The sequence below is a fragment of the Meriones unguiculatus genome, chromosome 8 (genome assembly GCF_030254825.1).
Source record: "Meriones unguiculatus strain TT.TT164.6M chromosome 8, Bangor_MerUng_6.1, whole genome shotgun sequence".
In the NCBI taxonomy this organism is placed as follows: Eukaryota; Metazoa; Chordata; class Mammalia; order Rodentia; family Muridae; genus Meriones; species Meriones unguiculatus.
In genome coordinates, this window is record NC_083356.1 from 98,240,548 (window position 1) to 98,253,156 (window position 12,609).

At 41.7% G+C, this 12,609-nt stretch overlaps 1 protein-coding gene across 1 annotated transcript in view; it reads right to left on the reverse strand.

The window, feature by feature from the left end:
* Acvr1c (activin A receptor type 1C) overlaps window positions 1-12,350 on the reverse strand; it is an 83,413-nt gene extending 71,063 nt beyond the window's left edge. Inside the window, exon 1 of the mRNA XM_021638741.2 lies at window positions 12,082-12,350. Within this exon, the coding sequence (XP_021494416.2) occupies window positions 12,082-12,322 (241 nt within the window). The 5' untranslated portion in view covers window positions 12,323-12,350. The remainder of the gene's footprint in view (window positions 1-12,081) is intronic.
* Window positions 12,351-12,609: the final 259 nt, after the last annotated feature.

The window sequence follows — 12,609 nt, forward strand, 5'->3', positions numbered from 1 at the left end:
CTTAAATGAAGAATGGTTGACTTTTCTCATCATTCCAGAGGCTTTTGTTCATGGTCATCTGGATTCATTGTTTAGGTCTGTTGCAAGGCAAAACCATAGCAGAAGGGCAGGGCCCTTCCTGGCAGCCAGGAAGAGAAAAATGAACAAAGCCGGGAGAAACATCATCCTTTCAACAGCGCACTCCTGGTGATCCACTTTATCCACTTCTAATCTCCTTTCACGGTTTCAACACATCCCGATAATCCATTCAATTATGAACCCATCAAGGAAGGCTTTAATCCATTCATTAGGTCAGTATCTTCATCATCCAATCACCTTCCCATAGCACCAGCAGCTGGGGTCAAAGATTTGGGGTGTACTTCGGATACAAATCACAACAGATTGAAAGATTTTTTTTTACTGTATATATCACTTGTTTTTTTGCTCTTCATAGTGTCTCTTTATAGAGCGTGACAATTCTTCTATGTGTGTAATGCATCTATTTTATTTAGATTTTTCTGAATCCTATCAATTAAAATATGAGATATCTAATGGTGCTGTGCAAGGGAGGAGAGATAGTCATCATTCGCTTTGATTTTCTGAGTTTCTGTGATTAATAAATTGAAGTTTTTCATTCCTTGTGAAAAAATATTAACCAAAAGTCCTTCGATCTCACTTACACATGTATGATACTAAGTCTTGCCTGGCACAAAACATATACCCTGTTTTGCTTCTTGGTACTTTTTCTTCTCTATCCCATAATACCTTTTGTTTTAGTATAATTACTTTAAAATAGTATAATTGTATCATTTTAGTGTAATTTTTATCTTCAAATTTATGATACTTTCTTAAGCTGTGTCAAATCAGCTGATGAGAACATCAAAAGTATTATCTCCTGTTCATCATATGTAATATTTCGTTCTGCTGAACTATCACATCAGTTCCTTCATTTTTCACCATAGACTTTCACTGCAGATATATTAATTATCTATGTGCTATTTATAACATCAGCATCATATCTAAATCTGTTTCACAAAATTATTTTGATGGATGTAAATATACTGTTTATAAATTTAACCATGCTATCACAAGGTCTTTGCATTTCAAGTAGGGTGAAGAAGGATGTGTGAAGTAAGAAGATGGAAGTGTGAACTTGTAAAGTAAGATCACTGTATTGACTGAAAATGAACACTGAGTTCAGCAAGGACAGATTCTTCAGTTAAGACTCTTTAAATTAATAGTTAAGAAAGAATAGCAACATAGAAAATAACTATAAGGTAAAATGAAGAAATCAGTAAATTAGATAAAATGAAACACTGAAAACAGTACCACTTCCACGAAAAAAAGAAGAAAGAAAAAAGAAAGATAGAATGATTAATACCTATATCAATTAGTATAAGTATGAATGGGCTAACCACTTTCATTAAAGTCACCTAGAGTCATTTGCCAAATGCTTTAAACCAAGGTCCAAGTGCATGCTGAAGAATGTGCTACCACCATAGCTCACAGAGTTCACAGCTATGATAACAACACAGAGAAGTTATAAGCAAAATAGTGACAAAAATAATATACTTAAACACTGTGACATTATCATGGCTGTTTGTAGACATCACGATAATATTACTGGAAGAGTTTACACTGAGCTCCATAAAGGCAGCTATCTTACAAAAAGAAAATAGTCAGCCTGTCAAGAAAACATCAATATTGAATGCATACAAGTACAACTAAAAGAATTTCAAAAATACATGAAATGAAATTTGACAAAACTAAAGCCAAGCAGGAAAGATGGCTGAGGGAGCAAAGGTGTGTGCTGTCACCTCTGACAGCCTGAGTTCTGTCAGGACTCATACACCATAGAAGGAGAAAACCAACTCTCTCAAGTTGCCCACTGACTTCCACACACAATCCATGGTGCGCGTGAGCATACACACCACACACAAACACACACACACAGATACACACAAACGATAGTAATAATAATAATGTTTAAGAAAGAACAAAAGAAAAAGCATTCAACATAATGAGAAAATTTTAACAAAAATTTCTCAGTAAGATATACACAATTTAAAAAAAAAATACACACAATTTGAACACTACCAACAAATTTAAGCTAATAGGCAGCTACAAAGCAGAATTTAAATAACCAAAACTTATCTACAGAAAAAGAAGAGCAGTAGATGTCTTTGGGAGTCCGGCATCAAGGAATGACTGGAGAGGTGCTTGAGAGGAACCGTGCTCCATGGTGAAGTAAATCATTAATATCTTGTAAAGACTAGGTGACTACATTTCTCAAAAGGAACACACAAGAATATCATATATAAATATTTGATCACAGGAGAAAACTGTGAACAAATATTAAACTCTGCGTGATATGCATGCTGAAGTATTTAAGAGGGTGCATGCTGCTGCCTACGAGTTACTTAGAAACTCACAAAAACGTGTATTCATAGAAAGAGGGGCGAGCAAACAGGTCAGTTTGTGGCAAAAAGAAGAAAACAACCTGTAATAAAAACGGGGCTAGAAAGCAGATAAGCGGCAACTATGAGGCTACTTAAATTTTGATATTTCAAGTTCAGAAATTTAAGTAATAGGCTGGAGGGTGAAGGGAAAGTAAAACAAAACTTTATAAAAATAAAAAAAAGTCGAATTCATTGCCTTCAAAGAGCACTACCAAACAATAAGGAGGAAAATCATTCAGATTAAAGCAAAAATAATCCAGTTGATTGATTAAAAAATTATAATAAAGAGCACATTATTTATAATAAAGACAAATAGAAAAGTAAAAACTGCTCATTTCATCAATTTATTTAAATGTAATTAAATGCTTAAAGCCACAATAAGCAAATGTATTTGGTATTTTATGAGATATTTAAAAGTAGAATGGCATTAAGATCACAAAGACAGAGCTAAAGTACGTGATGAAGTCCTTAACCTATGATAATTTAAAGATGAAGTAAGAATTTTGAGGCAACAGCCAAAACAAGAAGATATAACTTATAAATTAATAGCAGAAATAATACATAACACTTGCACTCGGTCCAATATACCAGCTGAGGGCAAGAAAAGAAAGGAAATGAACAGTTACAAAAATGTAACAGCCTTAAACCCAAACAGACTGATAATATACACTCAATGTATACATTCTATGTAGTCCAGTTAAAAGGCAAGGAGATAAGAGTCAATGAGACAGACTCACCTATATGCTTGCTACAAAAAAAGCCAACTTAAATACAAAGCCATATGTAAAATAATAAAAAAAAGGAAAAATCTGTGAAATGCAGAGCCTTCCCTTGGCCCTGGTAAGTTATAATAGCTGTCCTAATAGTGTTAATAGATCTAAAACTATTGACTCTAAGAATACTAGAAAGACTATGTTGACAGGAGAAACTTCCAAGCAAACAATATTGTTGCCAGAAATGAAGAAAATGTGTCATTTTAATAAATGCCTCGAAAGATAAGGCAGATTTCACAATGTGTATTAAAAAACACATAATATGGGCTTGGAGAGCTGGCTCAGTGGTTAAGAGCACTGGATGCTCTTCAGACAACCTGGATTCAATTGCCAGCATGCATATAACTTCAGTGTCAAGGGATCTGATGGCCTCTTCTGGCCTCCACAGGGCATCAGGTACACATATGGTCCATGAACACAAATGGCAAAACACCCATACGCATAAAACTATAAAATACATTTTGAAAAGAAGACATAATACTCCGATATGTTCACAGACCAATGAAAACATTGAAACCCTGGAAGCAAAATCTGGGAAACCTAGAAATATAAATAGACGAATCCACAAGTAAATTAGAGAATTCCACACTCCTCTAGCAGTTGAGAGAGAATGAGACAAAAATACAGTAAGGTACACAAGATTTGAACAGCACTGCCAAGTAGCTAGAGCCAACAGGTATTCACAGAACAGTGAGCCCATGCAGAGAAGAGTCCTCGCCTGCACACCCACTAAGTCAAGCTCATGCTGAGCTGTAGAACAAACACAGATTCAAAATAATTGAAATCATACAAACTGTAGGGGTTTTTTTAACTAAAAATAAAATTAAATTAGCATTTAATAAGAATGTTCTAAAACATTTGTAAATTAAACTACAGACATCTACATTCCATGTTGGCCTCACCAAATTACCAAGCAAAATGAGAAAATGTTTGGAATTCAATCAAAAATAGAAGCACAACAGAATATACTTTGTGGATGAGCTGCAGCAGCTGCAGATCTGGAAACTTCGAACTTTAAATTAGAAAAGATCAAAGGTCATTAAGTGAGTGACTGCAGAAAGCATCAGCAAACTATGACCCTACAGTGTGGGCCATTTATAAATAAAGCTTTATTAAAATGCAGCAACACCTATCATGCATTGTCTGAGGGTGTTTTCATTACTACAAACTATGAATTAGAGAGTTGCAACAGAGACCTTAGGACATGGATCCCAATACCAGAATTCATATACTACTTGATCCTTCAGTGTAAAGCTGCCAACACTTGATACAAAACACCATTTCAAGAAAATAAATCAAACCTAAATTAAGTAGCAAAAGAAAATGATAAAGAAGAACATGGGAGGAAGTGAAAAACTTGATTCACAAGTCTCAACTCATTTTTTTCCCTGTTTTTTGAGACAAGGTTTCTCTGTGCTATCCTGGAACTAACTCTGTAGACCACCAGGGTGGCCTCAGACTCACAGAGATCCCCCTGCCTCTGCCTCTGAAGTGCTGGGTGGGATAAAAGGCAAGTGCCACCAGCAACCAGCAACTCTCAACTCTTTTAAAAGGTCCAATTGTTTTACTGAAGTCAACTTTCTGCACTCTGCAAAAAGCAATGCCTTTTAGTGAAATACAGCTAGAGGCCAGCACTAGGAAAGATTTTTTTTTTTAATAATTTCATTCAAGTACACATTTCTTATTCTACAAGGAACCTTCTAAATTGACAACTATTCTTTCAGTCTTCCAGGTTTAGTACATTGTCTATTTCCTGGAAATACATGCTGCAGACTGTAAGAGAGGTTTAAGTGAGAACACAGTCTTACTATAACTCTGAGCACAAGCAAATGTTCAGAGTTGAATTTTTACTCTTGAAGAGTGATAATGGGGGTGGTAGAAAAGAGGAAAAAAAATACACATCTAGGAGAACAGGCCAGGAAAGTGTCATCAGATAGAACTGGGAGATGTGATGAGTTAATACTTTTTAATATATTCTGGCTCTGTTTTAAAACAGCCTGTTTTTAAAAAAAACCATTCTAATCTGGATTACCACTCTCTCAATTACCATGTCTTGGATAAGCCTTTATGTATGAAACATTTTGCAGTAGAATTACCATTTCCCAGGTCCTGATGGACTAGATTTTTCTCTCTTCTTATTTTTGACCACAAAGAAATAAAAAATAAAACCTTAATTTCAAGCAATCACGAAGTTGTTCAAAACTTTAATCAAGCATGCTGAGATGTGGCACCTCTCACTGTCCTTGTGCCTTACTATGGGATTAAGATGACAGAACAGACTTGGGTGGTGGAGGGGGGGATATGACGTGCATTTCGCTTTCAAAATTTGAGCATTCTAATGATATTTCTATGTGAAAAGTTTAATGAAAAACGAGATTGCTCTAATTTGGGACGTATAAGTCATCGCAAATTTAAATTGTTTTAAAAAATAATAAGCAAGCCCTTGAGTCATACTGGATGATTCACCCGCGAATTCTTGAGAGGATTAATTTAAAACGGCTCTAAAGAGACAATATCTTGGCATGCCTACTCTCAGAAAGACAGAAGAGAATAACAGAAAAGGTAAGTGATTTTTCGAGGGGAAAAAGTGAAGACTCAGAACAAGCAGAACCTCTCTAGCCAATCAGAGCACGGAAGCTCAAGAGGTACAGGAAGGGAGGTGGCAGTGTGGGCCTGGGCTGACTTGGACTTCCTAGCACGTTTTACGTTCGCACCCATCTCCCTCTCCCCTCTCTCCTTTCTGAATCCCTAAAGGAAAGTAGATACTCGTACTGTTCACGGTCTAGGGATGTGGTAGCCCTCATATTTGGAGATCCAACCCTCAAAAATTAGAAAGGAACAGAAGTCAATGTCTTGGCTTTGTGGTCTATCTTCTTTCCCAAACAAGTACAGGACAGGAAAGCTTTGCTTCCACATTGAAGATATTCGGCATCTCTTCCCAGGGACCCAGCGTCCATTCTTTACTTCACATCATTGTTACCTGCATTCACTCACAGGTTCCCCTCAGAGCTGCACAAATGGCGTGAGGGGCTGGCGTCCTTAATCTGCTCTTTTTTTTTTTTTTTTTTTTTTTCAAATATTTGATGGCCTTGCAAGGATATAGTGTCTGGATCTAGGATTCTGGTTTATGCGTGCTCCCACTTGACGCCATCATTGATTCCTTGACTCTCTGAGATATTAAGCGGTTAGGAAGGTAGAGTGTATTGGAGTTTTGCCAGGCAGTTGGGGGCCAAGGCACCAGGTAACAAAAAGTTACTCTCTTTTGTTTCCCCACACCCAGCCCTCTTTTCTGGGTCTCCCCACTTAACCAAGGGAAGGCGTGTGGACCGAGATAATAGTTAGGTTTTCATAACTAATCCAAGTGTCCCTTGCATATTACCTATGAATATATCATATTGTCTTAAAATAAAGATAAACCTTGGAGTTTTGATTACTGGTTAAACAAACAAACAAACAAACAAACAAAAACCGCTTAATATACAGAAAGCCAAAGCAGCAGAAAGATCCAAAAGAAACCTTGAAGATGAGACAATGAGGTATGGCGCACCATGCACTTTGTCCTTGGAAATTTTGCAAGGTTGGATTAGTTTATCACTGATACTTGAGAATCCACTTCATTGCTTGCTGAAAATGAGCTATTTCTATATGTGAGAGCATATCTGGAGCCTAAGAACCCATGCGTGCAAGGGTCCATTCATGAAGGTGATGCCGATCCTCTGTTGACAGCCGTCCTAGGTGGAGACTAGGCCAGGGCAGAGGTGAAATAGCCTCTGGCTGCTATTTTTATATTCTGGCTCCTTTCCCAAAAGGATTGCAATAATTCTCTTAAATGGTGGCCCCAATCCACAAATTGTGTTAGACAGATCCAGTCCTACAGGGCTTAACAGCCTCCCTAATCATGACCTTGTCCCTTTCTCCAGCCCCTAACTCTGATTTTCAACAAGCCACTGATTTGCAATAAGTGAGTCAAGTATTACTAAGAAAAGTAAGTTACTTGAGTCTTTACTGACTGGAAGAATTTCTCCTAAAAGTGAAAACAACAACAAAAGATTTTTCAAAAGGAAAACACCCTCAAATGGTATCTATAAATAACAATCATTTTCAAAAGGCTGCAAATTTGGGTGGAACCAACTGTTTTGATTTAAGTCACTTCCAGGGACCTCAAAGAATTGTTTGTCTCCTCTTCATAGGTTCTTTTTTTTTTAACTTTCTATATTTTCTTTTTTATTTTAATTGTTATTTTTATATTAATTACATTTTATTTACTTTGTATCCCAGCTGTAGCCCTTCCCTCATCTCCTGCCATGCCCCTCTCCAAGCCCACTGATAGGGGAGGTCCTCCTCTTCTTCCCTCTAAACCTAGTCTATCAGGTCTCATCAGGACTGGCTGCATTGTCTTCCTCTGTGGCCTGGTAAGGCTGCCCCCCCAACCCCCACCTCAGTGGGAGATGATCAAAGAACCAGCCATTGAGTTCATGTCAAAGACAGACAGCCCCTGTTCCCCTTACTAGGAAACCCACTTGGACACTGAGATGCCATGGGCTACATCTGTGCAGGGGTTCTAGGTTATCTCCATGCATGGTCATTGGTTGGAATATCAGTCTCAGAAAAGAACCCTGAACCCAGATTTCTTGGTTCTGCTGCTTTCCTTGTAGAGCTCCTGTCCCCTCCAGATCTTTTGTAGAGTTATTCAAACTGATATTGGAAAAGGCTAGATCTGCCTCTGGGCCACAGTGAAGCAAGGGAACTTCTTGTTCAAAGAGCTCACAGTGACCTATCCTGAGATGCAACTTGGGACAGAAGCAGAGCCAGAACAAAAGAGACCTGAAAAAGAAAATAGGTCTGCACTGTTCTTTCAATAAAAAAGTAAAATAAAGTTCAGGACTATGTGCAACAAAAATTCACATTATCACATTGTTCTGCCAGCTAAAGTCAGAGATTTCCCAGTTAACTTGAATTACACAGAAAATAATTGTTTGTTTATTTGTTTGTTTGTTTGTCTTTCAAGACAGTGTTTCTCTGTAGAGCCCTGGCTGTCCTGGAACTCACTCTGTAGACCAGGCTGGACTTGAATTCATAGATCTGCCTGCCTCTGCCTCCCCAGTGATAGAATGAATGGCATGTGCCACCAACCTGCCAGCATAGAAACTAATTTTTAATATATGTATATGTGGTGCTGTATCGGTGACACATAAACACCAATATATATATATATATATATATATATATATATATATACATTATTTACCTGAAACTCAAATTAACCAGGTTTGTACTTTGTTTACTATATTTGAGAACCTGACCTACTTTTCAAAATTATCTACAAATGGCCTTGGCTCAGTTTTTTAACATCGGCCCAGGCAGGTCCTCTGAACTTGAGACCCCTAAAACTAATTTCTTTCTTAAGAACTCCACTTTAGTGTCTAATCGGCATTTAAAACAAAACTGAATAATCGATTAATCCACAGCTTAGCTCCTGCTATCTTCAGCTGCCCCTTCCTCTCTCTAGACTAGATTCCCCTGCAATCTGCCCCCAACCCCAACAGGTCCATTGTTCGAGTCAAACAATGTCTTCCTTGGTTTACCATATTCTGCCACTTCAAAGTCTTTGTATTTTTTGCATAACTTAAATGAATCAGAGGCGCCCATGATTTTGCATCCCTTTAAACTGGAAGCTGAAGAACAAACAGTCTTGGGCAGTTCAGATGGTGAAGAAATAGGCCCCAAGGGTACCCACACAGTTTCTTCTCAGCCAGAGATACCTCTTCCTTGGAACCAGAGAGGCTCTTGCCACATTTGTACCCGCTGACCAATAAATGACTGTGCCTAAAGAAGGGCAGAGGTGGCAAGAGCTCTTGCCTTTGTAAGCTCCTCCCAGGGATTTTCACTCTCTGCCCAAAGCACCTCTGAGAAATGCTAACTGTTGCTTGGGGGGGGGGGGAGATCCTAACCACCTGATACCCTCGGCCCCATAGCAGCTCTTAAAGAACTGCCTGAGCTCTGTCCTTCTAGAGCAATGTCATGGAACTTTATGGGTCTCAATAAATCTTTATTGATGGAAGGACAAAGGAATGGTACAACATCAGAAGGAAACACCTAAGATGTATCCTCAGGATCCCAGTGCAGCCCAGAGTGGAGAGTCCCCAGCCCACTTTCTTTTTGTTTGGTATGAATGAGGAGTGTTGTGAATGCCAGGAGACTCCATCTTATCAAGCAACGATGTATCAAAGAGCCACACAACCAGAGAAGGCCAGTGAGTAATTTTTCTAAGATGCTGGAATTCTCAGAGGAACAAGGAACTCTTCCGTGACTCTAAGCCACCTCAGGGTTGACAGAGATGCTGGAGAGGACCCGCCAAAGCAGAAAGGACTAGCTACTTTACCAGGCTGTCAGATATGCAGGGCCCTAGGCTGGCACCGAGCAGAGCCAGCTTGGAAGCTGGTGCTTTTTGCCATACAGCTACTCTATGTCATCATGTCAAGAACAGCTTCGCATATAACATGCCAACCGTGTCAAGTAGACATTTGTGAATGGTCAGTAGGATTAGTTTACAAAAAGAGGCTAGAAACCATGTGAAAAATACAGCCTAAATGCTTAACTACAACTTAAAAACTACCTAGAATCCTGCTATCAAAATTCCAAAGAGGGTCTGGGGCCATGGTTCAGTGGCTAAAAGCACAGGCTGCTCTTGCAGAGGACTCAGGTTCATTCCCAGCACCCACAGGGTCGCTCACCACCATCTGTAACTCGGGTTCTATGTAGGGGATCCAACACCCTCTTCTGCCCTCCTCAGGCAGCAGGCAAGCAAACACACGGTGCCCGCTCACACACAAATATACACATGCAGGCATATGTTCATACACATAAGATAAAAACAAACAAATCTAAAAAAAAGTCATCAAAGAACTGTATAAAACCTGCAACAAATATTGATTGCCTATGTGGACACAATAGGCTACACATTTTTTAAAAAAGGAAAAAAATCTGAAAAATAAATTGCACTGGGAAGAAAAGTTGGTCATAAAAGTTCAGCTTTAACAAGTTCACTACAGTTTGACACGTTAGTTCCATATTATGCATTTTCTGGTATCTCAGTCTTTAACAAAATGATCAAATTTGAGTGATACATATATGTATATATCATATTGCACATATATTGCATTTTAGTGTCAAAAGTTTCCACTCTTTGTCAAAAGTATATGGGACGCACTTTATTATGTTGGTGTGCCTTAGTTTCTGTTATAGAACAAAACATATCTCTGAAGTATACATAAGAAGTATGATTTGTTCTGTGTGTGTGTGTGTGTGTGTGCGCGCGCGCGCGCGCATCTGTTTGCTATTCTCCCAAATAAAAGCGATAACTTCGTTAATCTAGAGAGACAGGTTCACAGGTAGCCAGTCAAAGCTGTGATACGTGGAAAGCCGCCTTTTGGGTTTTGCATTTGGGGGTGGTGAATTCTACTGTTTGTCAAGAACACACACTCAGGGTCCCAAGTTAGCAAAGTGCTCACCCATTTTCTAGGCCTTTCCCACAGTGAACTTGTTCCCATCAATAAATTTTCTAGACTCTTACTTCCCTCCCCACCCCCATCATCTTCCTGGCTGCCTTAGAGTAACCGCTTTTTTTAAAAGATGGCTGGAACTGTTTTCATCCTCCAATTTTATCACTTAATTCTTTCCAATTATCGCTTTTCAACTAGAATATTGTACTTGGTAATTCTCTCAGGCCATCTGACATCTGTACATGACAGCAATCACACTCTTCCAAACATTCTCTTGCACATGTCACCAGGAGGAAAACTACCCACCCTGAGTGTAGCTATTAATGTCAAACAGATTGTCATCTGAAAAAAAAAAAAAAAAAAAACATTAAAATCAGCTTCGGACAAAGTACTGATCTACGGAAAAACACCAGTGTTTTATGTGCAAACGTCTTCAATGTCTGACTGATATTTTTAAAGAATAAGTTAGGCAGGAATCTGTCCCTGTTCTCTGTCATCCAGGGCAAGGTACAAAGGATAGTTCACAGCTAAAGGTTTCTCCTAGGAGCAGACTATGGTCTTGGAGGTTTTTTTTTTTTTTTTTAAGCAAAGATGCGTTTGCCCCAGTTTCTAGTAAACATTGTAAAAGAAACGTTTGGCTCCTAGCTCAGGTCGAGGGCTCTATTTAGCCTATCACAGCACAGACCTGCTATAAACGCTGGGACGCTTGCCATACCCCGGCTTCCGGCAACGGAGAGAAAACCGTACCTCGAAAGCAACGTGCCTTGCAAGCGGCGCGAACTTAAGCCCCCCTTCCCTGCCTCCCAAGACTGGCACCAACGGCCTTCGAAATGCATTTCACCTCCTAAAACTCAGACTAACTTGCCTCTCCCCCCCGCCCCGTGCGCGCCATCCCTGTGCGTCCCTCCGGGGCTCACTCGCGTCGCCACCCCCAGCGCGCACCTGCACACCTCCGAGCGCCCCGCGCTGTGAAGTAGTGCCGCCCCGCCGCCAGCCAAGCCCGCACCTACGATGCTCCCCAACTCCCTCTGCTGCAAAGTGTCCTCAAATTAATCACCCGCCCCAGCCGCACTCCCCAAACCCCGCGTCCCTGTCCCTTTCCTTCCCTTGACGATTTCGTTCCCCACCCCACCCCCAAACACCTGTACACCCACCCCGTTCGGCTGCCAGACATCAGGTGCCCACGCTACGCCCAGCCCCGCGAGCTCTCTGCCCACTGCCGTTCCACCCCCTCCACACACACACACACACCCACCCCCGGCTTCCCAGACGGCCACCCGGCCCGGAGTACCTCCTGTCGCCGGTTGTCACCCGCAGACCGCCCCCACCGCCACCCCCGCCAGCACGGGGAGGGGACGCCCACGGTACCTGCCGCGAGCTCGGCGGACAGGGCCACCAGCAGGAGGGCCAGGCTCGGTGCGGAGCCTCGCGCTGGGGTCATGGCCACCGGGTGGCCGTGCGGGGCTGCGGGGGCCCCAGAGCGCAGCCGGGCGGCGCGGGCCGCTTTGAAGTTCCCGGGGCGCGGGTGGGGAGCGCAGCCGCGACACCCTTCGGAAGTGCGCGGTTGGCTCGAGCGGCAGCGGGCGCTCCCCTCCGCCGCCTCCCCCATCCCACGCCCCCCGCCGCCGGCGGCGCGCCGCTCCTGCCACTGGCCCCCGCGGGCTGCCTCGGGGGACAGGGCCCGCCCCGGCCGCGCCTCCGCGGGCACCGCCGCCAGCCACCCGCCCGAGGGCGGGGCGGGAGACCGAGGGCGGAGGGGTGGCGGGGAGGTGACACCTCTTGTGGGCGACGACGAGCAGGCCGCACCAGGTCCCCGAGATTAGCTTCTCCTGTGGAGGTGTGTGTGGGGGGGGGGTAGGAGAGCAAAGCCCGGCTGAGACTTTGGAGACATGTAGG